The following is a 27,437-nucleotide window of genomic DNA, read 5'->3' as shown; positions in this document are numbered from 1 at the left end:
AGCTACTGTGCTGGCCTGTAAAGTTTTTTTCTGAGTTTTTAATTTTTTCCAGTGTTTTGCTTCAAAGGTGGATGTATCTTGTGATGCTTTGATGCGCGCACACACACACAGATAAGTTATGTATATGTGTATACTATATAAATCTGATAAATGTATAGTTATTATATATGGCAATAGTCACTTTTAAAATTGTACTATTCTGACAGGCCGGGTGCAGTGGCTAACGCCTATAATGCCAGCACTGTGGGAGGCGGAGACAGGCAGATCACTTGAGGTCAGGAGTTCAAGACCAGCTTGGCCAACATGGTGAAACCCCATCTCTACTACTAAAAATACAAAAATTAGCTGGGTGAGGTGGTGTGTGCCTGTAATCCCAGTTACCTGGGAGGCTGAACCAGGAGAATCGCTTGAACCCGGGAGGCAGAGGTTGCAGTGAGTTGAGGTCCCTCCACTGCCCTCCAGCCTGGGCGACAGAGTGAGACTTTGTCTCAAAAAAAAAAAAAATTGTACTGTTCTGGACAGTAACTTAGCTTAATAACTTATTTTCTCTTGTTTTCTTTTTTTGTTTGTTTTTCGAGACGGAGTCTAGCTCTGTCGCCCAGGCTGGAGTGCAGTGGCGCTCTCTCGGTTCACTGCAAGCTCCGCCTCCCGGGTTCACACCATTCTCCTGCCTCAGCCTCCTCAGTAGCTGGGACTATAGGCGCCCACCACCACGCCCAGCTAATTTTTTGTATTTTTAGTGGAGAGAGGGTTTCACTGTGTTAGCCAGGATGGTCTCGATCTCCTGACCTTGTGATCTCCTCGCCTCGGCCTCCCAAAGTGCTGAGATTACAGGCTTGAGCCACCGCGCCCGGCCCCATGTTGGTAATTTTATTTATTTTCTTTTCTCTTTTTTTTGAGACAGAGCCACCAAGCCTGGCTAATTTTTTTTGTTTGTTTTTTTTTTTTTTTTTTTTTGTACAGACGAGGTTTTGCTGTGTTGCCAGGGTTGGTGTTGAACTCTTGGGCTCAAGCTGTTCACACACCTTGGCTTCCCACAGTGCTGGGATTACAGGTGTGAACCACTGCACGTGGCCATTGTTAAAGTAGTTGTTTCTTCCTGATACTAAGGATCACTGTTTACCCTTCTAGAACTCCATTTAATTTGTATTTGCTTTAAGGAATTTCAGTGTTTAAGAATAAGAGAACTTTGAATGTTTTTGCATACCTGTTTGCCTGTATGAGTCATCTTCATGTACTCTCTATTTAGCATTTCTCCTATTTGAGGTTCTGATTTGTAGTTTACAGCATTAAGAAAGTAACAGAGAACTAGATAACTCATAACAACCTTGGTATTATCTTTTGTATGATAATATTATTGTGTTGTTGGGAATTCTGTTAAGTGTATGTCAGTTTAATTTTAGTTTGTAAACTGATACAGAATAGTAAACATGAAGCAGTGAAATTATGTTGTTAGTTGTGGGTTATTTTAAACATTATTGAAAAGTGGACTGTTTAAAATAGACTATATCATTGGCCATTTGCTCCAAGTGCCAGGGAGGTGTTCTCAGGTCATTAGTCTTATCTGTAGAATCAGTCTGTTTTGTTTTTTTTTTTTTTTTGAGGTGGAGTCTCGCTCTGTCGCCCAGGCTCGATCTCCGCTCACTGCAAGCTCTGCCTCCCCCAGGTTCACGCCATTCTCCTGCCTCAGCCTCCTCAGGCGCCCGCCATCATACCCGGCTAATTTTTTGTATTTTTAGTACAGACGGGGTTTCACCGTGTTAGCCAGGATGGTCTCGATCTCCTGACCTCGTGATCCGCCCACCTTGGCCTCCCAAAGTGCTGGGATTACAGGCGTGAGCCACCGGGCCCAGCCTAGAATCAGTCTTAAATGAAGTGAACACTTTTGTCTTCCCCATGTTTCTGTCTGGTAGCTGAATTTCATATTATAAGCTATCTTTGAATATATTTGTATTTTGCACAGTCATCACTTATTTTTGTAGAAATGGTACAGAATATAGCCTTTTGAAGTTCTGATGGATTATTATTTTTACCGTATAGTTGATACAGTATGCAAAATCAATTTTCCTGTGATCATAGCAAATTTATAGAAGGTCAGAGATGGAAATTAGTTTTCTGGATTCCATCCCTTTAAATGCTGACTGTTAAAATTGAACTAGTATTAACAGTTTTCAGCCATAACACTACCCATCTGAAATACAGTATGATTCAACACACATAAAAAGACAGTTGGTATTGGCAATTTTCACATTTCTGGCCACCACATCTTAAGGCATATTTTCCTTACAGCAAACTTGTTGCTGTGCATTTTTGCATCTTGATTGCTTTAGTGCTCTTGCCTTGTCTTGACTTTATTGGAAACCATAGCAATGAGAAGTGAAATGTGGATTTTATTTTTTCATATTTTAATTAATTTTTTTTTAAGAGATGGTCTTGCACTGTCACAGGCTGGAGTGCAGTGGTGCAATCATCAAGTGATCTTCCCACCTCAGCCTCCCACATAGCTGGGACTACAGGTGCACACCACCATACCTAGCATTTTTTTTTCTTCTTGGAGATGGGGGGGTCTCACTATTTGCCCAGGCTGGTCTCGAACTCCTGGCCTCAAGCGATCCTCTGGTGTCAGTCTCCTGAGTTGCTGTGATTATAGGCATGAGCCACCACTCCTGGCTTTTAATGTGGGTTTTAATTAGGCAAGTGGTTAATAAGCAAAGTTGTAACTTATGAAGTGGTGAAAAGTAGAAACTATCTGTAGTATTTATCTAATGTTGGCTTACATCTTATAGGCCACCTCACTCAACAAATATTTATATAACTGTGAGATAATGAAGATACTGTATAAAATGAATAGAAGGTCAGAAGAATACTTAATTGGCTGGAGGGGATAGAACCTCAAGAAGAGGTAACTCTTACGTGGCAGAGTAGGAATTTGTCCTACTGGTAAGTAGGTGTACAGTATTTCTGCAAGAGGGGATGGTCAGCAAGAGCAGAGACTAGAAATGAGAAAGGAGTTTAAGGTATTTCACAAACAAGTACTTCAGATGACTGAATTGAAATCTGTTGGAAAAAGCCACTACTCTTCTTGTTGTTAAATTCATGACATGCTTTGGTCACTATTACCTGATAATTTTATTCATTTTATCAAAAATACTCATTAGTCGAGGCCAGGCGCAGTGGCTCACACTTGTAATCCCAGCACTTTGGGAGGCTGAGGCAGGCAGATGACTTGAGGTCGGGAGTTCAAGACCAGCCTGACCAACAGGTGAAACTGTATCTCTACTAAAAATATAAAAATTAGCTGGGCATAGTGGCACATGTCTGTAATCCCAGCTATTCAGCAGCTTGAGGCAGGAGAATCACTTGAACTCTGGAGACGGGGGTTGTAGTGAGCTGAGGTTGTGCCACTGCAGTCCAGCCTGGGCGACAGAACAACTCCATCTCAAAAAAAAAAAAGAAAGAAAAGAAATTCATTAGTTGAAACATTGTTGATAGGAGTAATTAAACCAAGTAAGATTTATTTTCCAAGGTCCAGGAGGATAACTTTGCTTACTAAATCACAATATAGCAATGTCATTTATTAAATCTTTTAATCAATTCCATAAGCATTTTTTTTTGGAGAATAATAGATACATTTAATCTTCCTTCATTCAACTATAGTAATGGTAACAATAACAATGTGCCTCCCTTCTGTGTTGGAGCAATTTTAAAATTCTAACCTATAAATTTACTATCATTTTTAAGTGCAAGCAAAGCTCTTGGTGTATGTGATGAAATTTATCGAAGGTGACAAAGAGGGGATTACATTTTTATTTCACTTGTTTTTCCGTGTCCTAAATCTGTTATCCCAGAATGAACAAAAAATATGCTGTATCAGAAGTGACTAAATATTAAAGCTAATGAGATATAACCAGCAACTGATATCATATACTTTTTCTGTGTTTTTTTTTTGGAGATGGAGTTTTGCTCTTGTTGCCCAGATTGGAGTGCAATGGCACGATCTCGGCTCAACACAACCTCCACCTCGCAGGTTCAAGCGATTCTCCTGCCTCAGCTTCCCAAGTAGCTGGGATTACAGGCATGAGCCACTGCGCCTGGCTGCATTTATTTATTTATTTATTTTGAGACTGAGTCTTGCTCTGTTGCCCAGTAGTGCGATCTCGGCTCACTGAAACCTCCGCCTCCCCGGTTCAAGTGAAAATCCTGCCTCAGCCTCCTGAGTAGCTGGGATTATAGGTGCCTACCACCAGGCTGGGCTAATTTTTATATTTTTAGTAGAGACAGGGTTTCACCATGTTGGCCAGGCTGGTCTCAAACCCGTGCGCTCAGGTGATCCACCCGCCTCGGCCTCCCAGAGTGCTGGGATTACAGGCATGAGCCACCACACCCGGCCGGTTTTTACTTTTAATTAAATTATTATTATTATTATTATTATTATTTTTGAGACAGAGTCTCGCTCTGTCGCCCAGGCTAGAGTGCAGTGGCACGATCTTGGCTCACTGCAAGCTCCGCCTTCCGGTTCAAGTGATTCTCCTGCCTCAGCCTCCCGAGTAGCTGGGGACTACAGGCACGTGCCACCATGCCTGGCTAATTTTTGTATTTTTATTTTATTTTATTTTTGAGACGGAGTCTTGCTTTTGTTGCTCAGGCTGGAGTGCAATGGCAGGATCTTGGCTCACTGCAACCTCCGCCTCCTGAGTTCAAGTGATTCTCCTGCCTCAGCCTCCCGAGTAGCTGGGACTACAGGCGCACACTGCCATGCCTGGCTAATTTTTTATATTTTAGTAGAAACGGGGTTTCACCCTGTTGCCCAGGCTGGTCTCGAACTCCTGAGTTCAGACACTCCACCCACCTCAGTCTCCCAAAGTGCTAGGATTACAGGCATGAACCACAGCACCTGGCCTGTACTTTGGGTTTTAATCCAAAACCAATTTGTTTTATGGCTCAGTTGTTTCAGTTTTGACCATCAGGAGCTCTTTCATCTGTCTCCTTTGCCCCTTTTACACAATCCCATCAATTTTCTTTTCTTTTCTTTTTTTTTTTTTGAGACAGAGTCTCACTCTGTTGCCCAGGCTGGAGTGCAGTGGCATGATCTCAGCTCACTGCAACCTCCGCCTCCTGGATTCAAGCAATTCTCCTGCCTCAGCCTCCTGAGTAGCTGGGATTACAGACATCCGCCACCACGTCCAGCTAATTTTTGTATTTTTAGTAGAGACAGGGTTTCACCATGTTGGTCAGGCTTGTCTCGAACCCCTGACCTCGTGATCTACCCGCCTCAGCCTCCCAAAGTGCTGGGATTACAGGCATGAGCCACCGTGCCCGGCCAATCACATCAATTTTCTTTTGTTTTGTTTTTAGGGCACTTCCTTACTTTGTGGCAGTACTGGATTCTCCAGGCTCATCTTATATATTTCCTGTCTTTCTCCTAGATTCTGCCATTTCACCAAAGAGCCCTGGTTTCTTTTATTGGAGAATGGTATTAGAAAGAACATCTGGGTGCTAGGTATGCTTATTACTTGTAGGCCCTTGCAGTTAACAGAACAAGGTGGTAGATGAGTGTATACTAACACATGTATATATGTGTGTGTGTATATTATACACCAATTGTAAATATTTCTGTACGTAACCATCTGTATCTATTTAAACATGAGTTCATCCTGTCTCCCACTCTAATCCATTATCACAGGATCATTCTATCCTCCTTCCTTGACTATTTGTAAATTCCCACTCCAATAAGAAAATTGGGTCTAGCCATCTGCCAACTATTTACTTTATCGTTCAATGCCAATATACATGTATAGCTAGATTAGTATTGTTAGCCTCTACTTTTGTGAGAAACAACTTTGTCAAGTAGAGACTAGTGCTTATATGCAGTTTCTTTTGCCTTTAGTCTTATAGATGCCCCTTATTTCCAAAGTTAGGTTACACCTTTTCCTCCACCCAAGGTGGTCTCATATATTTGTAATATAGTTTAGATTATTTTATCATAATCTGGGATTCCCCAGCCTCCTAAATAAGTGTTTTTTTTAAAAAATGTACATGTATTAAATTTCACTCTTTGATGCTGTGGATTTTGACAAATGTGGGTTGTTAGCTTTGAGTCTTACCAGTTTTATAGAAAACCTTGGAATTTCTCATAGTGGCAGTTGTCAGTATAAGCTACGTGACTTGGATATGTCTATCATTTTGATTGTTTAAAACTGTCCCGGCTGGGCAAAGTGGGTCACGCACGTAATCTCAGCACTTTGGGAGACTGAGGTGGGTGGATCACTTGAGGTCAGGAGTTAGAGAACAGCCTGGCCAACATGGTGAAACCCAGTCTCTACTAAAATACGAAAATTAGCTGGGTGTGGTGGTGTGTGCCTGTAGTCCCAGCTACTGGGGAGGCAGAGGTGAGAGAATCGCTTGAACCTGGAGGCAGAGGTTGCAGTGAGCCGAGATTGCGCCGTTGCACCCCAGCCTGGGTGACAGAGCGAGACTCCGTCTTAAAACACAAAACAAAAACTTTCCCATCTTAAAATAAATGAGATTGTGTTTACTTGGCAGTAAGTCATCGAGCTCTACTCTTAGGATGGTCACTTTTCTGTGTTACTTGGATTTTAAAATGCTTTAAAGAATTGAATGGTTTGGGCAAAATACTTTAGGCTCTATCTTTAACTCTGAATCTATTTATCTTTCTAATTTTGAACTCCTTTTAATGTTTTTCTTCTGGGACTTATCACAATTAAAAGTTAGCATTTTTGTTTTGTTTTGCTTTTTGGTTTTTCAGCTGGGCTCCTGACAGTTTACATAAAGGTGTAATAATCTGGGATTCCCCAGCCTTTATGGTGTAATTATGCCTTTGCTTAAGATTTATTTTTATTTCAGTGAATTCATCATTGAAGAAAAATACATTTTATGCTCTACTCCCAACTAAGATGAACTGTCTTACAGATGGCTTTGTGCTTTTGGTCATAAGCAAGGCCATGTGAAAGTATGGTTCAGTGAAGTCTTTCAACACTGAACACCTCAAGAGTATACTTTGCAACCATAAGTGAGTCATTAACATCCCTTGTCAGTAAGGGACTTTATGATCTTCATTCATCAGAAAAGTACTGATATTGATAAGGTGTCTACTGATGTGCCAGATGTACAAAGATAAATATGGCTTAGTCTCTGCTCTCAAGTAGTGTACAGTCTAATGGGGAAAAAAAGTTAAAATGATGTTTAGAAGTAGGCCGGGCGCGGTGGCTCACGCTTGTAATCCCAGCACTTTGGGAGGCCGAGGCAGGCGGATCACAAGGTCAGGAGATCGAGACCACGGTGAATCCCCGTCTCTACTAAAAATACAAAAAAAAATTAGCCGGGCGTGGTGGCGGGCGCCTGTAGTCCCAGCTACTCGGAGAGGCTGAGGCAGGAGAATGGCGTGAACCCGGGAGGCGGAGCTTGCAGTGAGCTGAGATTGCGCCACTGCACTCCAGCCTGGGTGACAGAGCAAGACTCCATCTCAAAAAAAAAAAAAAAAAAAAAAAAAAAAAAGAAGAAAAGACATTTAGAAGTGGGTCATAGAGAGAGATGGTGCTGTGTAAGTGAGCAGGCTTCCTGGTTGACACCTTTTGGGATTAGGAAGATTAAATGGTTCATAGTAAACTTAACTTTTTTTTCAGAGCAGACCTATCTTGTTTAAGGGCCTTTAGCCATTACTTAGATGACATTTGTGTAGCTCCATGTTTTATTAGTTGTTTGTTTAAATTATGTGAGTAATTAAAGGTGTAGTTGATTCTAGCTTACGTGTTTTAGATGACTTATAAATCCTAGAAAAAACATCACCTATCAGAATTAACTCAAGAATAATTTTTTTCTTTTTTGAGACAGGGTTTGGTTCTGTTGCCCAGGTTGCAATACAGTGGTGTGATCTTGGCTGACTGCAACCTCTACCTTCTGGGCTCAAGTGATCCTCCCACTTTGGCCTCCTGAGTAGCTGAGACTACAAGTATGCACCACCACACCCCACTACTTTTTGTATTTTTTGTAGAGATGGAGTTTCACCATGTTGCCCAGGCTGGTCTTGAACTCCTGAACTCAAGTGATCCACTTGCCTTGGCCTCCCAAAGTGCTGAGATTACAGGCATGAGCTACTGCACCTGGCCTCAAGAAGAAATTTTAAAACTCAAGTAGTTGTATTAATAAAGAGGCTGGGCGCGGTGGCTCATGCCTCTAATCCCAGCACTTTGGGAGGCCTAGGCGGATGGATCACCTGAGGTCGGGAGTTCGAGACCAGCCTGACCAACATGGAGAAACCCCATCTCTACTAAAAAATACAAAATTAGCCAGGCATGGTGGTGCATGTCTATAATCCCGCTACTCGGGAGGCTGAGGTAGGAGAATCGCTTGAACTCAGGAGGTGGAGGCTGCAGTGAGCCGAGATCGTGCCATTGCACTCCAGCCTGGGCAACAAGAGCGAAACTCCGTCTCAAAAAAAAAAAAAGAAGAAAAAATCCATATATATATAAATTTGGGCATTAAAGTTCCATTTTACCTTTTTACCAAATAAAGCATTTTGCTGAATTTAAAACGTATGGTTCTCCATATGAAATTTTTGGCCAGGTGTGGTGGCTCACGCCTGTAATCCCAGCACTCTAGGAGGCCGAGGTGGGTGGATCACCTGAGGGTCAGGAGTTTGAGACCAGCCTGGCCAGCATGGTGAAACCCTGTCTCTACTAAAAATACAAAAATTAGTTGGGCATGGTGACGCATGCCTATAATCCCAGCTACTCTGGAGGCTGAGGTAGGAGAATCGCTTGAGTGAGTTCACTGCACTCCAGCCTAGGTGACAAAGCCAGACTCTGTCTCAAAAACAAAACAACAAAAAAAAGAAAGTATATCGATGGGTAGTTTGTGGGAATACTTTATTTTTCCATTTTTTAATTTTTCTGTATTATAAAAGGAATCTTAATTGGGTAACACACTGATGAGTTCACCATTTTTAAAAACTGCAGCTGGTATCTGTTATGAAATTTGGTATGCTTTATAAAATAGCTTCCTGAATTTGCTTGTCATAATAGCTCACAGTTTGCTAATAGCAACAATGGTTATGCCAAATTATTCTATTTCTAGGCTTTTTTTTTGTCAAAACATAGACTGTCAATAATAAGGAGTCTCTAGATTATACGCTTCGTTAATGTAGAATTTAAAATATTAAACTGTGTACTTAAAAACAGTTGAGTAAAAAATGTGTTGTTTAGTTTAGTTTCTTTTTTTTTTCTTTTGTCTTAAAGGTAATTCTGTTTTGTTGTTGTTGTTTTGGGACAGAGTCTTGCTCTGTTGCCCAAGCTGGAGTGCAGTGGCATGATCTTGGCTCACTGCAGCCTCCACCTCTCGGGCTCAAGAGATCCTCCCACTTCAGCCTCCCAAGTAGCTGGGACAACAGGTTTGCACTACCATGCCTGGCTAACTTTTGTATTTTTTATAGAGACAGGGTTTCACTTTGTTGCTTTGGCTGGTCACGAACTCCTGGGCTCAAGCAATCTGCCTGTCTTGGCCTCTCAAAGTGTTGGGTTTACTGGTGTGAGCCACTGCACCCAGCTCTAAAGGTAATTGTGTAAGTGGCAAAGGATATCAGTTTAAGTGACAATAATTTGACAATGTTTAATCCCTTTACCTTCCCCAATTTTATTCTCTGAAATTCTACCTCTTCTTTATTTTTATTGTTGTTTTTTGATTTTTTGAAACAGAGTCTTGCTGTGTCACCCAGGCTGGAGTGTAGTTGCGTGATCTTGGCTCACTGCAGCATCAACCTCCTGGGCTCAAGCGATCCTCGCACCTCAGACCCCCTGTAGCTGGGACTACAGGTGTGCGCCACCATGGCCAACTAATTTTTGTATTTTTTGTAGAGAAGGGTTTTGTCATGTTGCCCAGGCTGGTCTCAAACTCCTGGACTCAAGTTTTCTGCCTGCTTTGGCTTCCCAAACTGCTTGGATTACAGACATGAGTCACCACACCTGGCTTCTACCTAGTCTTTAAAGCTCAGCTGAAATGCTTGTCTGTGAACCTTCCTTATACTAGTTAGAAGCCATCTCTTTCTTTCTTGAACTGTTAAGGCTTCTTGTTTTGTCTCATAGGTCATTTATTATATAATGTTCTGTGTTGGTATTATTAATTTATGTGTCCTTGGCCCTTAGTGGGTCAATCTGTTCGAGAGCAAATAGTGACATACCTTCTTTTTGTACCTTGTGTGGGATCTAAGCATAATATATTTTTTCTTTTTGTGTTTTTAATATTTGATAGCAGTCAAGCTTGCAATAAGCACAGTATTTTTACATATAGCAAATGTTTCATTGGTATTTGTTGAATGCACGGAGTAAGGTAGAATTTTTTATTTTATCCTGTTTCTACTTTCTATAACTTTTTCATTTGAGTTGATACAATGATAATGGTGGTATATTCATAAGAAGACTTATTGTCTTAGATTGAATCATTTTATGATCTTCTGTAAATCTCTCATTCAACAGTATTTTATATTTTCAAGAGTAGCATTTAGTACTTAGCCTACATTAGTGCTGCTGAGGTGGTTCACTTTATGAGTTCATAATGACATCTGTTCAGGGTTGCTGCTTTGTCCCTAAAGCCTCAGAAGCCCTCATGCTGTGGGATGACTGTGGGTGCCTCCATTCAGTCCAGTCCCTTCTTCTTTTTATTTTTCTCTACTTCTCCTTCTTGTCCCTTATTCTTTTTTTTTTTTTTTTTTTGAGACGGAGACTTGCTTTGTCACTCACCCACCTCAGAGTGCAGTGATACGATCTCGGCTCACTGCAATCTCCGCCTCCTGGGTTCAAGGGATTGTCCTGCCTCAGCCTCCTGAGTAGCTGGGATTACAGGTGCACACCACCACGCCTGGCTAATTTTTGTTTGTAGTAGGGGTCTCACCATATTGGCCAGGCTGGTCTCGAACTCCTGACCTCAAGTGATCTGCACATCTCAGCCTCCCAAAGTGCTGGGATTACAGGCGTGAGCCACTGCGCCTGGCCCTGTCCCTTATTCTTTAGTTAGATCTCAGTCCTTTATTTTATTATCTATCAGTAAGAAGTTCCTTAATTACTTTTTTTGTTTGTTTTTGAGATGGAGTCTTGCATTGTCGCCTGGGCTGGAGTACAGTGGCATGATCGCGGCTCACTGCAACCTCTGCCTCCCGGGTTCAAGCGATTATCTGGCCTCAGCCTCCCGAGTAGCTGGGATTACAGGTGCCCACCACCACACCCAGCTAATTTTTTGTATTTTTAGTAGAGATGGGGTTTCACCATGTTGGCCAGGCTGGTCTCGAACTCCTGACCTTGTGATTCCCCCGTCTGGGCCTCCCAAAGTGCTGGGATTACAGGCGTGAGCCACCATGGTTGGCCAATTACATTTTTTAACCTTTTGAATTTGTGACAAATATGTTTGATTGCATTTTAAATGTTCAGCTTCCTTTTAGGTAAATGAAGTGTAGTCCGACTTTAATAAAGATGTGTTTACCACAAGAGGATTGTCAGATGTCTAGTTGAATAGAAACCAAAGGCAAAAAACTAATCAAATATTGCCCTCAAATCTGGCAATGGCTTTTAAATGCATAGCAGTTTCATTCCCATATTGAAATTCTTTTGAGTTGATTCTTTCTAGGTTACGGATTTTCTCCAATGAATTCAGAGTAGTTTCTTGATATCTACTATCTTTACAAAATCTTCCTGAAGTAAGTGGGGAACTTCATTACTTAGGGAGGTTTTTGTTTCTCTCTGTGTGACTTATGCTAGGTTTCACAGCATTAAAGCTAGAAACAGTGGCCACATCTTCCAGTCTCAAAATCTTAACCTTAATTTATACCTCAGAAGGGTAAGGCATTTGGACTTTAGAAACTGATTTGTATTTAGTTGGATGTAGCATAGTTTTTTTTTTTAATTTAAAAAAAATTTTTTAAATTTTTTTATTTTTTGAGACAGAGTCTCGCTCTGTTGCCCAGGCTGGAGTACAGTGGTGCGATCTCAGCTCACTGCAACCTCCGCCTCCCAGGTACAAGCAATTCTCCTGCCTCAGCCTCCTGAGTAGCTGGGATTACAGGCATGCTCCCCCATGCCCAGCTAATTTGTTTATTTTTAGTAGAGACGGGGTTTCCCCATGTTGATCAGGCTGGCCTTGAACTCCTGACCTCGTGATCCACCCACCTCAGCCTCTCAAAGTGCTGGGATTACAGGCGTGAGCCATGGCGCCTGGCCTAGTATAGTAGTTTTTCAGAAGAAAAAGATACTACTGGGCCAAATAAATAGTTTCCTCTCTGGCAGCAGACTCTCAGGCCAGTATATACACCTTAAAAGGTACAAAATTCCATAAACCAGAGATTTGTATTAATTCTGACCAATAAAATATTTTGACAACATCTAGTAACATATAAAAGTAGGATCTACCATTTTCTGGATATACTAATGATGTAATTTTTTTTACATGTCCCAAGTAGCTGGGATTACAGGCGCCTGCCACCACGCCTGACTAATTTTTTGTATTTTTAGTAGAGACGGGGTTTCACCATGTTAGCTAGGCTGGTCTTGAGCTCCTGTCCTCAGGTGATCCACCCACCTCGGACTCCCAAATTGCTGGGATTACAGGCATGAGTCACCACGCCTGACCTAATGATGTAATTTCTATTATAAAATAATGACTGGGCACAGTGACTTATACCTGCATTCCCAGCACTTTGGAACATTGGGACAGGAGGATCACTTGAGCCTAGGAGTTCAAGGCTGCAGTGAACTATAATTGTGCCACTGCAGTCCAGCCTGGGTGACAGAGCAGAACCCTATCTTTAAAAAAAAAAAAAAAAAAAACCCTTGCAAGCTCAGCACAAAGGTGTTCTGAGTAGACATGTCAATAAACCTTACACTCATTTGAATGCCTAGTGCTAAGACGACAAAGATGCCTAGGCCAATGGTCCTGCCCCCAGGGAGTTCAGATTCCAGTACATTCATTCAGTCACATTGGGGAAGCTGAGAAGGTCTAACACAAATGTGAAGGGTGAGAAGGACTTCTTTTAAACAGTTTCATGAAAACTACATTCATTGAGTTAGTATGCTTACATGTGAAAGTTTGTAGGGCTTCTTTTGGCATGAAAACAAGAAAAACTCAGAGTTTCAAAATGCCTCTGTATCCTTGGGGGAATATGAGTGATGATTTTATTACCTAATTATGGAAGTGAAAAAGAAGGGCTATGCAAATTCGTGTTGAGCATGTAATTACAGAGGAATTGCATCTGAGCTCACCCATGTGTGTTCTCCTTGGCATCTGTACCTAGCGCCAAGTTAGCAAACATGCCCTGAGAGGTATGCAGTTTGATGTTTTTGTGGAGGGTGTAACAGTTAAATGGTGGAAATTGCTTAACATTGGCTATTAAAGCAGTATGGGTCTCTTTATGTTGGCTTGTTATTATATTTTAAGACAATTTGGAAAGAGAGGGAGTTGTTTTCTTGAATCAAATTTATTCTGATCGGGAAAAATAGTAATGTAAATAAACTTTTGCAGCCTCCATTGATTTATTTTGTTCTGCAACAGAACTTAGGCTTATAGTCTGTCAAAATGTTGTGCAAGGGAGCAACTATTTAATTTAAATGTCAACCATGCAGCCAAACTCAAGGAATCCATTTCTTTGGGCTCTTTTCCTTGGTGAATTTTAGAGCTGAGTGGAGGTTAAAAATATAAGAAAGTTAGGCTGGGCACGGTGGATTACTTGAGGTCAGGAGTTTGAGACCAGCCTGGCTAACATGGTGAAACCCTGTTTCTACCAAAAATACAAAAATTTGATCATGCCACTGCACTCCAGCCTGGGGAACAGAGTGAGACTCCCATCTCAAAAAAAAAAAAAAAATTAGCTGGGCATGGTGGCGCGCCAGCTACTTCGGAGGCTGAGGTGGGAGAATCACTTGAACCTGGGAGGCAGAGGTTGCAGTGAGCTGAGATTGCACCACTTCACTCCAGCCTGGGTGACAGAGTGAGACCCTATCTCAAAAAAATCGTAAGAATAAAACAAAAAATATATATGAAAGTTAATAAATCAGGAAAGTTAGCCAGTAGGAAATGATATAATATACAAGAGAACAAGTAAGAGGGACTATGGGAAGTGATATTTTTTCCAGTAAAGAAAGGCATGGTTTGATTTTTTTTGTTTGTTTTTTTGAGATGGAGTTTGCTCTTGTTGCCCAGGCTAGAGTGCGGTGGCATGATCTCGGCTTACTGCAACCTCCACCTCTCCAGTTCAAGCGATTCTCCTGCCTCAGCCTCCCGAGTAGCTGGGATTACAGGCGTGTGCCACTACGCCCAGCTAGTTTTTTGTATTTTTAGTAGAGACGGGGTTTCACCATGTTAGCCAGGCTAGTCTTGAACTCCTGACCTCAGGTGATCTGCCCACCTTGGCCTCCCAGAGTGCTGGGATTACAGACATGAACCACCATGCTCGGTGACACGTTTTAGGATAGGAATTTCGGCTGGAAATGGAGGTCTCTGTTGTTTGAAAGGCCTCCCTCTAGCGAGTCAGTCATGTTGAAAAACACCTTACCCACGTGAGCATGGAAAGAGGCCTAACTATCTAGGATCCTTTTTCTTTTTCTTTTTTTTTTTTTTTTTTAAGATGGAGTCTCACTCTGTCGCCCAGGCTGGAGGGCAGTGGCGCAATCTCGGCTCACTGCAACCTCTGCCTCCCGGGTTCAAGTGATTCTCCTGCCTTAGCCTCCCGAGTAGCTGGGACTACAGGTGCACGGCACCATGCCCGGCTAATTTTTGTATTTTTAGTAGTGACGGGGTTTCACCATACTGGCCAGGCTGGTCTCAAACTCCTGAGCTCGTGATCCGCCTGCTGCAGCTTCCCAAAGTGCTGGGATTACAGGTGTGAGCCACCACACCTGGCCTAGGATCCTTTTTCTAATACAGTTTTCAGGAAACCCATTATAATACTCTTCTCTCCTTTTGGGGAATGAAGGGAATTGCTCCTTTCTCACTGTCATTGCCTTTCCCCCACACCCCCAGGTGGACTTAAGCCACTCCAGTCCTTCCAAGTAGCCACCAATTTGCTGATTATCACTAAGATTCTAATAGCCACTTTGCTAGGACACATTTGCAGTATCATAAGCTTTCAGCCAGTTTGGTAGATAAATTATCTTGGAAGCAGTTTTATGGGTTCATGTTTTCATTTTCCTTAATGTGATTCTTCCAGTTTTAAAAGATGTTACACATAATTAGTGCATGAATTACTGCAGTGGTAGAGATGAGGTAGGAGGTTTCTGTTCTCTGCTCTCCCCTCTCTGTCACTTTTTGGAACGTTTCAGATCTTTCTCAAAGCCCCAAAGTATATTTCGAGATTACTCTTCGTTTCCTTCCCCACCCCCCCCAAATCCAGCTTTTCCCAATTTTGGGAAGAACTGGGAAGAGAAGACCCTTCTTATTCTTCCTTTCATCAGTGCTAGAGGGAATGCTGGAAATTTGTAAAGTGGGGTGGCATAGTAAATAGTCTGGGTAGAGTGTGTGGAGCAAGGGAAATAAATGTATTTAAAAATAATAAAATTCTCCCTTCAAAAGGACTTACTGTCCATCTGTAAGGAGGCTAGCTGAAGCCGTTAGCTCCTTTAGGGTCTGCCTCAGCTTTGGAGCCTTCTGCCAGTGGTTGAGCGAAGCAGTGATTTAGAGCCTTGCCCTTTCTGCCCAGTACTAGATTCCCCTGAGTGGCTGTCTTTGCTCCCGAGCTCTCTGTTGGACAGGCTTTGTCAGGTCTGTGTTGTGGTCTGATGGCTCCTCTTGCCCAATCCTGCTGCTTCTGCACTTCTTCCAGAAGTTACTTCCCGTTAAACTTTTTCCATTCTGAATTCTGTCTAGCATCTGCTTCCTGGAGAATCTAATCTGCAACACAGTTCTTACATAAAACACCCTATTTCCTTCATTTTACTAGTTTTACCTCAGACTTTGTGTATAATGTCATGGGAGTATAAATGAGATGCCTGCCTCTGTATGTTTTCTTTGTAGAAAATTTAGGAAATACAGATAGGCAGAAGCAAGACATTTTTGAAATTATTAATAATATTCCCACTAGAAGTAACTGCTGATAATGGCTTATTTTGGCAAACTTTATTTATTTATTTAAGACAGAGCCTTGCTCTGTCGCCCAGGCTGGAGTGCAGTGGAGCGACCTGGGCTCACTGCAACCTCTGCTTCCTGGGTTCAAGCGATTCTCCTGCCTCAGCCTCCCGAGTAGCTGGGATTACAGGCGTGTGCCACCACACCCAACTAATTTTTGTGTTTTTAGTAGAGACGGGGTTTCACCATGCTGGCCATACTGGTCTCGAACTCCTGACCTCAGGTGATCCACCCGCCTCGGCTTCCCAAAGTTCTGGGATTACAGGCATGAGCCACTGCACCTGGCCAGTATTTTGACAAACTTTAGAGAAGTACGTGAGTATTCAGCTCAGTAAATTTTTTACAAACAAAAAACATCTGTGTAACCAGTACCCAATCAGGAAACAGAACTTTACTAGTACCTCAGATACCTCACTTGTAACAGCATAAATTTTGCCTCATTTTGAACTTGATATAATTGTAATCGTATAGTATATATTCTTCTTCTTCTTCTTTTTTTCCTTCGAGACGCGGTCTAACTCGGTTACCCAGGCTAGAGTCCAGTGGTGTGGTCATGGCTTCCTGTAGCCTCAAACTCTTGGGCTCAAGTGATCCTCCTGCTCAGCCTCCTGGGTAGCTGGGACCACAGATGTGTGCCACCACACCCGGTTAATTATTTTTTTGTAGAGGTGGTGTCTCACTTTGTTGCCCAGGCTGGTCTCAAATTCCTGACCTCAAATGATCCTCCTGTTTTGGCTTACTAAAGTGTTGGGATTATAGGCATGAGCCACTGTGCCTGCCCATTCTTCTGTCTTATGTTTGTTTGTTTTTTTGAGATGGAGTCTCGCTGTATTGTCTAGGCTGGAGTGCAGTGGCCCATTCTTGGCTAACTGCAACCTCTGCCTCCCAGGTTCAAGTGATTCTCCTGCCTCATCCTCCCAAGTACCTGGGATTACAGGCATGTGCATCACCAAGCCTGGCTAAGTTTTGGATTTTTGTTTGTTTGTTGAGACGATCTCACTCTATTGCCCAGGCTGGAGTGCAGTAGAGTGATCTTGGCTCACTGCAACCTCCGCCTCCTGGGTTCAAGTGATTCTCATGCCTTAACCTCCCTAGTAGCTAGGACTACAGGCATACGCTACCACGCCCAGCTAATTTTGCATTTTTAGTAGAGGTGGAGTTTCACCATGTTGGTCAGGCTGGTCTTGAACTCCTGACCTCAGATGATCTGCCTACCTCAGCCTCCCAAAGTGCTGGGATTACGGGTGTGAGCCACCGCATCTGGCCTTCTATTTTCTTTTGCTTAACATTATGTTTGAGAGATTTATTTGTATGTATGTAACCTGTGGTTCTTTGCCCTATAATATTTCATGGCGAACGTACCACAATTTATTTGTTCTGTTGCTGATAGACATTCATGTTGTTCTAGTTTTTACTGCCTGGATCTCTTAATGATTCATATTTTCTATTGTAAATACTGCCTTGTATTTGGTATTTTAGCCAGTGAAGCCTATTCTTGGAACATTTACTATCTTCTTTTTTTTTTTTTGAGAGTCTTTCTCTGTGGCCCAGGCTGGAGTGTAGTGGCATGATCTCGGCTCACTGCAACCTCTGTCTCCCAGGTTCAAGCCATTCTCCTGCCTCAGCCTCCTGAGTGGCTGGGATTATAGGCACACGCCACTACACCTGGCTAATTTTTGTATTTTATGTTGGTTTTTTTTTTTTTTGAGACGGAGTCTCGCTCAGTCACGCAGGCTGCAGTGCAGTGGTGTGATCTCGGCTCACTGCAACCTCCATCTCCTGGGTTCACGCCATTCTCCCACCTCAGCCTCCCGAGTAGCTGGGACTACAGGCGCCCGCCACCACGCCCGGCTAATTTTTTTGTGTTTTTAGTAGAGACGGGGTTTCACCGTGGTAGCCAGGATGGTCTCGATCTCCTGACCTCGTGATCCGCCCGCCTCGGCCTCCCAAAGTGCTGGGATGACAGGCGTGAGCCACCAAGCCCGGCTAATTTTTGTATTTTAGTAGAGACAGGGTTTCACCATGTTGCCCACACTGGTCTCGAACTCCTGACCTAAGGTGATCTGTCTGCCTCAGAATCCCAAAGTGCTGGGACTACAGGTGTGAGCCACTGCACCCAACCAAGAATTACTATATTTTGTAAATGGAAATAACCACTATTAAAAACAGAATGCTATAAATAGAATGATGTCTTTTGTTTCTAAAGTTGATGTACTAGAGCAATGTGAAAACAATAACAAAAGAGATATTTTGGCCGGGCACAGTGGCTCACGCCTGTAATCCCAGCACTTTGGGAGGCTGAGGCGGGCGGATCACGAGGTCAGGAGATCGAGACCATCCTGGCTAACATGGTGAAACCCCATCTGTACTAAAAATACAAAAAATTAGCGGGGCGTGGTGGCAGGCGCCTGTAGTCCCAGCTACTCCAGAGGCTGAGGCAGGAGAATGGCATGAACCCGGGAGGTGGAGCTTGCAGTGAGCCACGATCAGGCCATTGCACTCCAGCCTGGGCGATGGAGCGAGACTCCATCTCAAAAAAAAAAAATAAATAAAATAAAATAAATAAGAGATACTTTGTGGCAAAGTTATCTCCGAGTAAACACCGCAGTTGCAGGCGCTGCTGGCAAGTATTCTCAGGGCAAACAGGAAAAAGGTTAAGTGAATCGTCTTGCATAAAAGCTTAGAAAAAACTGTTATTTTTTGAGATGGAGGTTTGCTCTTGTTGCCCAGGCTGGAGTGCAGTGGCATGATCTCGGCTCACCGCAACTCTGCCTCCCAGGTTCAAGTGATTCTCCTGCCTCAGCCTCCCGAGTAGCTGGGATTACAGGCATGTGCCACCATGCCCGGCTAATTTTCAATTTTTAGTAGAGATGGGGTTTCTCCGTGTTGGTCAGGCTGGTCTCAAACTCCCAACTTCAGGTGATCCGCCCGCCTCGGTCTCCCAAAGTGCTGGGATTACAGGTTTGAGCCACCGTGCCGGGTCGAAAAACTGTTATTTCTTAACCCATATTCTCAGAATGTTATTACTCTTTACAGGACCCAGAGTTAGTTTTTCCTTCAAAGTTTGAGGTCTTAGATCATTGTTACTGGCCAAGGAGGCTAGTTGCTCTTCCCTTTGCTATCGGTCCGTCAGATCCTTGAGTTAGAGGAATTGTTGGAGAACAAGTTTTCTGGTTTATGGTTATACCAGAACTTGGCTGCCACTCTGGTTTTCAGTGAAGAGAAAAAATGTAATCAAAAGCCTTTGGGGATGGGCTTGGTATTTGAGCTGTACCTGTCGAATTAAGGTGGCTCACAACTGGTGTTGGAAAGTGCTGAAGAGAAGATTTCACACTGAGAGTGCAAACGAAATTATGAAGAGCTTGGATGTGCATGCCTGAATTGTTTTTGAGCTGCTTTTAGTGGAATACTGATATTTGTGTTTTACCTATTACAGCTGTTGAGTGGAATGTCATGGCCAGCTCCTCGGACAGTGAAGATGACAGTTTCATGGCTGTGGACCAGGAAGAAACTGTGCTGGAAGGGACAATGGAGCAAGATGAGGAGCCCCACCCAGTATTGGAGGCCGAGGAGACTAGACATAATAGGTCCATGTCGGAGCTGCCAGAAGAGGTTTTGGAGTATATCCTGTCCTTTCTCTCACCGTATCAGGAACACAAAACTGCGGCCCTTGTCTGTAAACAGTGGTATCGACTTATCAAAGGTACTGTGGATAGGAGAAAGGTTTATTTATTGATTTCAAATTTCACTGATTTACTTTTAGACTCCAAGTTTAGTTTTTTTCCTCCCTTAAATGTGTTATGGTTAGAAAATCTAGCATTAGACGATACTACCTGGTTTTCTTTCTTACCCTGGTTAGTTTAATGAACAGCTTGAATACTAAAGTATCTAATCCCATTTGCATTTTAAAATGAGGATTCTTTTTAAAAGTTTCATATTCTTAGAGTTGATCTGGTTAATAGTATTGTTCTTTTCTTTCTTTTTTTTTTTTTTTTTTTTCAGACAGAGTCTCACTCTGTCGCCCAGGCTGGAGTGCAGTGGCGCAATCTCGGCTCACTGCAAGCTCCGCCTCCTGGGTTCACGCTATTCACCTGCCTCAGCCTCTGGAGTAGCTGGGACTACAGGCGCCTGCCACCACGCCTGGCTGATTTTTTGTATTTTTAGTAGAGACGGGGTTTCACTGTGTTAGCCAGAATACTCTTGATCTCCTGACCTCGTGATCCATCCGCCTCAGCCTCCCAAATGGATTAATTGTATTGTTCTTGAATGGGCAAAATAGAAATGGATATGGGAGGCCGGGCGCGGTGGCTCACACCTGTAATCCCAGCACTTTGGGAGGCCGAGGCGGGCGGATCACGAGGTCAGGAAATCGAGACCATCCTGGCTAACACGGTGAAACCCCGTCTCTATTAAAAATACAAAAAAAAATTAGCCGGGCTAGGTGGTGGGCGCCTGTAGTCCCAGCTACGCGGGAGGCTGAGGCAGGAGAATGGCGTGAACCCTGGGGGGCGGAGCCTGCAGTGAGCCGAGATCGCGCCACTGCACTCCAGCCTGGGTGAAAGAGCGAGACTCCTTCTCAAAAAAAAAAAAAAAAAAAGAAATGGATATGGGATAATAGTAACAGCCAGCGTGAACATAGCTTTTATCACGTGTCAAGCACTATTGTAACTGCTTTACATTCTCACAGCAAACTCTGACTAGAACATCCTGCATTTTATAGATGACAGAACTGAGTAAAGCACAGTTAACTTATTTGCACAGATAGTAAATGCAGGATTAAAGATTCACATTCAGGCAATCTGGCTTTAAAGTCCGTGCTCTTATTAAGGCTACAGATTGTCTCTGAGTAGCTACTTTTAGCAACTGTACTTTCTTGAAAACATTTGTCACTTGATTTTATCTCTAAACAGCAAAGACCCTATATACATCTTTTACTTTTTAAAATATGTTTCTTGGCCGGGTGCAGTGGCTCACGCCAGTAATCCCAGCACTTTGTGAGGCCAAGGCAGGTGGATCACCTGAGGTCAAGTTCGAGACCAGCCTGGCCAACATGGTGAAACTCTGTCTCTACTAAAAATACAAAAATTAGCCGGGTGTGGTGGTGGGCGCCTATAATCCCAGCTACTTGGGAGGCTGAGGCAAGAGAATTGCTTGAACCCAGGAGGCAGAGGTTGCAGTGAGCCAAGATCACTCCACTGGACTCCAGCCTGGGCTACAGAGCAAGACTCTGGTCCTTTTTTTCGTCCTTTTCCTAATAAAGATTTCAACTTTTTGCTAAATGTTTAGGTTGCTAGACATGCTGTATTTTTAATTAGCAGAAAGCAGTTAGTGACTTCATTGCATCTTAAGTGGAAAGGGCCCATTTTTTGTTTGAAGATGATCAATCAAGTGGAGTAATTTTTTATCAAGCGAGGGTTGTCTCGATGTGTTCTTTCCTGGGGGAACAAGGCAGCCAGAGATATAACAGAGAACAATCTTTAGATCAAAATCAATCCGTTTTAAAATGTTTTCCTTGCATCAAGATGGTTCTCATGGGGAGGGGAGTCCTTGTCAACTCCCAAAGTCCACCTAGAGGGCTAAGAACCAGCTGTATTGAAACTGCTCTGTGGGCCCTGTGCTCATTTGATTATAACTGTTAATACTGGCACACACAGCCTGCTTCTATATTCTGAGTTGATGGGCTCTTCAGGAGAGATTGGCTCACTGCAATGTGGAAATACATGGTTTCACTTCTCAAATAAAGGAAGGAAAACCACAGGTAAGGGACTGTGATTTAATCAAATATATGAATTTATCCTTAGGTTTTCTTTGGCAGTCTTATTTTGGTTTTCTTTCTTTTCTCTCTCTCTCTTTCTTTCTTTCTTTCTTTCTTTCTTTCTTTCTTTCTTTCTTTCTTTCCTTTCATTCTTTCTTTTCTCTTTCTCTCTCTCTCTCTTTCTTCTTTTCTTTCTTTCTTTCTTTTTTTATTTTTATTTAGAGAAGAACCCTACCCTAGTACTCACAGTCTTAGATCGATCTTTCTGGCAGAAGTCACTGACGAGATAGTTTTGTTTGTTTGTTTTTAATTTTAATAGACTTTTTTTTAAAGAGCACTTTTAGGTTCACAGCAAAATTGAGCAGGAGAAACAAATTCCTCTGAGCAGACACAGTGGAACACGCCTGTAATCCCAGCACTTTGGGAGGCCGACGTGGGCGGATCGCTTGAGATCAGGAGTTCAAGACCAGTCTGATCAACATGGTGAAACCTCATCTCTACTAAAAATATGAAAATTAGCCAGGCATGGTGGTGGGTGCCTGTAGTCCTAGCTACTCAGGAGGCTGAGGCAGGAGAAACGTTCAAACCTGGGAGGCAGAGGTTGCAGTGTGCCAAGATTGAGCCACTGCACTCGAGTGTGGATGACAGAGCGAGATTCCATCTCAAAAAAAAAAAAAAGCAAAACAAAACCGATTTCTCATATATCCCCTACCCTAACACATGTATAGCCTCTCCCATTATCAACATCCCCCACCAGAGTGGTACATGTGTTACAGTTGATGAACCTATACTGAAACATTGTTATTATCCCAAATTCCATAGTTTACGTTAATGTTCATGCTTGGTGTTGTGCATTCTATGGGTTTGGATGAATGTATAATGACACATATCCACTGTTATAATATAATAGCTTCACTGCCCTAAAAATCCTGTATACTCTCCCTGTTTATCCTTTCCTTCCATCTACCACTGGCAATCACTGATTTTTTTACTGTCTCCATAGTTTTGCCTTTTCTAGACGGTCATATAGTTGGAATCATACAGTATATAGCCTTTTCCAATTGGTTTCTTTCACTTAGTAATATTTGCATTTAAGTTTCCTCCTTATTTTTTGAGACAGGGTCATGCTCTGTTGCCCAGGCTGGAGTGCACTGGTGCAATTTTGGCTCACTGCAACCTCCGCCTCCCAGGCTCAAGTGATGTTCCCACCTCAGCCACTGGAATAGCTGGGACCACAGGTGTGCACCACCATGCCTGTGTAATTTTTTAAAAAAATGTTTATAGAGACAGGATCTTGCTGTTCTGACTGGTATCAAACTCCTAAGCTCAAGTGATTTTCCTGCCTCAGCTTCCAAAAGTGCTGGAATTACAGGTGTGAGCCACCGTGCCCGGCTTCCTCCATTTCTTTTCATGATTTCTTAGCTCTTTTTTTTGTTAGTGCTGAGTAATATTTCATTGTCTAGATGCACTACAGTTTGTTTACCCATTCACTTACTGAAAGGGCATCTTGGTTGCTTCCAAGATTTTACGATTATTGATAAAGCTGGTGTAAGCATCCACGTGCAGGTTTTTCTGTGGACATAAGTTTTCAGCTCCTTTGGATAAATAAATACTAAGGTGCACAATTGCTGGATCATATGGTGAGAGCATCGTTAGTTTTGTAAGGAACTGCCAAACTGTTTTAAGTGGCTGAACCATTTTGTACTCCCACTAGCAGTGAATTAGAGTTCCTTTTGCTCCACATTCTCACCAGCATTTGTAGTAGTAGTTGGGATTTCATCATTCTCATAGATGTGTAGTGGTATCTCATTTTAATTTGCATTTCCCCGATGACAAATGATATGGAGCATATTTTCATGGGCTTATGTGTTATCCACATACCTTCTTCGGTGAAGTGTCTGTTTCAGGTCTTTGACCCATTTTTTATTTTATATATATGTGTGTATATATATATATATATATATTTTTTTTTTTTTTTTGAGACAAGATCTTGCTCTGTCACCCATGTTGGAGCACAGTGGCATGATCATAGCTCATTGTGGCCTCGACTTCCTGGGCTCAAGCAATCCTCTCGCATCAGCCTCCCAAGTAGCTGGGACTACAGGTGTGTACCACCACACCCAGATAATTTTTGTATTTATTTATTTATTTTTGTAGAGATGGGGTCTCACTGTGTTGCTCAGGCTGGTCCTGAACTCTTGGGCTCAAGCGATCTTACCACCTGGGCCTGCTAAAGTCCTGAGATTATGAGCCACCATGCCAGGCCTTTGACCCTTTTTTTTTTTTTTTTTTTTTTTGAGACGGAGTCTTACTCTGTCGCCCAGGCTGGAGTGCAGGGGTGCGATCTCGGCTCACTGCAAGCTCCGCCTCCTGGGTTCACACCATTCTCCTGCCTCAGCTGCCCAAGTAGCTGGGACTACAGGCACCCACCACCACACCCAGCTAATTTTTTGTATTTTTAGTAGAGACGGGCTTTCACCTTGTTAGCCAGGATGGTCTCGATCTCCTGACCTCGTGATTCGCCCGCCTTGGCCTCCCAAAGTGTTGGGATTACAGGCGCGAGCCACCGCGCCTGGCCTTGACCCATTTTTTAATTGGGTTGTTTGTTTATTAATGTCGTTGAGTTTTTTGGTTTGTTTGTTTGTTTTGAGATGCAGTCCCACTCTGTTGCCCAGGCTGGAGTGCAGTAGCACAATATTGGCTCACTGCAACCTCCACTTTCTGGGTTCAAGCGATTTCCGGGTAATTTTTGTATTTTTAGCAGAGACAGGGTTTCACTGTGTTGGCCAGGCTGGTCTTGAACTCCTGATGTCAAGTGATCCACCTGTCTCGGCCTCCCAAAGTGCTAGGATTACAGACGTGAGCCACCGCGCCTGGCCCTAATATTGTTGAGTTTTAAGAGTTCTTTGGATATTCTATATAACTGTCTTTTATCAGATATGTCTTTTGCAAATATTTTCTTTCAGTCTGTGGCTTATCTTCTCATTCCCTTGACAGTATTTTTTCACAGAGCAGAAACTTTTAGTTTTAATGAATTCTGGCTTATCAGTTATTTTGGGGAGGGGATAAGGTCTTGCTTTGTCTCCCACGCTGGAGTCTAGTGGTGTGATCAGGGCTCACTGCAGCCTCAACCTCCCAGGCTCAAGCAGTCTTCCGACTTCAGCTTCCCAAGTAGCTGGCACTATAAGCACACGTCACCATACCCAGCTAATTTTTTTTTCCTTTTTTTTTTTTCAGATGGAATCTCACTCCATCACCCAGGCTGGAGTGCAGTGGCACAATCTCAGCTCATTGCAGCCTCCACCTCCTGGGTTCAAGGAATTCTCCTGCTTCCACCTCCCAAGTAGCTGGGATTACAGGTGCATGCTACTACGCCCGGCTAATTTTTTTTTTTTTTTTTTGAGGTGGAGTCTTGCTCTGTTGCCCAGGCTGGAGTGCAGTGGTGTGATCTCGGCTCACTGCAAGCTCCTCTTCTGGGTTCACGCCATTCTCCTGCCTCAGCCTCCCGAGTAGCTGGGACTACAGGCATCTGACACCACACCCGACTAATTTTTTCTATTTTTAGTAGAGACGGGGTTTCACCATGTTAGCCAGGATGGTCTCGATCTCCTGACCTTGTGATCTGCCCGCCTCGGCCTCCCAAAGTGCTAGGATTACAGCCGTGAGCCACTGCGCCTGGCCAATTTTTGTTTTTAGTAGAGACAAAACCTTTTTTAGTAGAGTAGGTTTTACCATGTTGACCAGGCCGGTCTCAAACTCCGGACTTCAAGTGATCACCCACCTTGGCCTCCCAAAATGCTGGGATTACAGGTGTGAGCCACTGCACCCGGCCACACCCGGCTAATGTTTTAAAAAATACTTTGTCAATACAGGATCTCCCTGTGTTGCCCAGGCTGGTCTTGAACTCCTGGGCTCAAGTTATCCTCCCACCTTGGTCTCCCAAAGTGTTGGGATTACAGGCGTGAGCGACCACGCCTGGCCATTCTTTCTTTCATGGATCATGCCTTTGGTGTTGTGTATAAAAAGTCATCCCCAAAGTCAAGGTCATCTAGATTTTCTCCTGTTATCTTTGAGGAGTTTTATGTTTTACATTTAGGATTGTGATTCATTTTTAGTTCATTTTCGTGAAAGGTGTCTAGATTCATTTTCTTGCATGTAGATTTTAATTTATTTCAGCATCATTTTTGGAAAAGGTTTTTTTTTCTTTAAGAGATAGGGTTGGCCAGTTGTGGTGGCTCACGCCTATAATCCCAGCACTTTGGGAGGCCAAGGCGGGTGGATCACGAGGTCAAGAGATTGAGACCATCCTGGCCAACATGGTGAAACCCCATCTCTACTAAAAATACAAAAAAAAAAAAAAAATTAGCTGGGCATGGTGGCGCGTGCCTGTAATCCCAGCTACTTGGAAGGCTGAGGCAGGAGAATCACTTGAGCCCGGGAGTTGGAGGTTGCAGTAAGCCAAGATCGCGCCACAGCACTCCAGCCTAGGTGACAGAGTGACGCTTCGTCTCAAAAAAAAAAAAAATTAAAAAAAAGAGAGAGATGGGGTCTCCCAGCCAGGCATGGTGGCTCACGCCTGTAATCCCAACATTTTGGGAGGCCAAGGTGGGCGGATCACTTGAGATCAGGAGTTTGAGACCAGCCTGGCCAACATGGTGAAACCCGATCTCTACTAAAAATGCAAAATTAGCTAGGCATGGTGGCACATGCCTGTAATCTCAGGTACTTGGGAACCTGAGGCAGGGGAATCATTTGAACCTGGGAGGTGGAGGTTGCAGTCAGCTGACATTGCACCACTGCACTCCAGCCTGGGCAACAGAGTGAGACTCCTTCTCAAAAAAAAAAAAAAAAAGAGAGAGATGGGGTCTCCCAGCCTGAGAACATGGCCAACCCCCATCTCTATGAAAACAAACAAACAGAAATTAGCTGAGTGCGGTGGTGTGTGCCTGTAGTTCCAGCTACTCGGAGGCTGAGGTGGAAGGATCCCTTGTGCTCAGGAGGCAGAGAGTAAACGGAGATCGTGCCACTGCACTCCATCCTAGGTGACAGAGTGAGACCCAGTCTCAAGAAAAAAAAAATGAGAGAGAGAGAGAGATGGGGTCTCACTGTGTTTCCCAGGCTGAAATTCAATGGCTATTCACAAGTGGGATCATTGTGCACTACAGCCTCGAACTCCTGGGCTCAAGCGATCCTCCTGCCTTGCTTCTCATGTAGCTAGGACCACAGGCATACACCACTGAGCCTGGCAAAAGGCTGTCTTTTCTGCATTGCATTACTTTTGCTTCTTTGTCAAAGATCAGTGAAGGCTGGACACAGTGGCTGACGCCTGTAATTCCAACACTTTGAGAAGCTGAGATGGGAGGAACGCTTGAGCTCAGGAGTTTGAGACTGGTCTGGACAGTATAGTGAGACCCCACCTCTATTAAAAAAATGAATGAACTGTATTTGTATGGGTCTATTTCTTGGCTCGCTATTCTGTTCCGTTGATTTATTTGTCTATTATTTGCAAATACCACGCTGTCTTGATTACTGTAGCTTTTGTAGTAAGTCTTGAAGTCAGGTGGTA

General features: G+C 43.2%; 1 protein-coding gene across 1 annotated transcript in view; it reads left to right on the top strand.

The window, feature by feature from the left end:
• The window catches only part of FBXO42 (F-box protein 42), a 93,459-nt gene that overhangs the window by 6,315 nt on the left and 59,707 nt on the right, over positions 1-27,437 (top strand). Inside the window, exon 2 of the mRNA XM_003279533.4 lies at positions 19,553-19,819. Within this exon, the coding sequence (XP_003279581.1) occupies positions 19,570-19,819 (250 nt within the window). The 5' untranslated portion in view covers positions 19,553-19,569. The remainder of the gene's footprint in view (positions 1-19,552; positions 19,820-27,437) is intronic.

The sequence above is a fragment of the Nomascus leucogenys genome, chromosome 24 (genome assembly GCF_006542625.1).
Source record: "Nomascus leucogenys isolate Asia chromosome 24, Asia_NLE_v1, whole genome shotgun sequence".
Classification (NCBI taxonomy): Eukaryota; Metazoa; Chordata; class Mammalia; order Primates; family Hylobatidae; genus Nomascus; species Nomascus leucogenys.
Note: the sequence above shows the minus strand (reverse complement) of the source record. Positions and strands in the feature narration are given on the sequence as shown.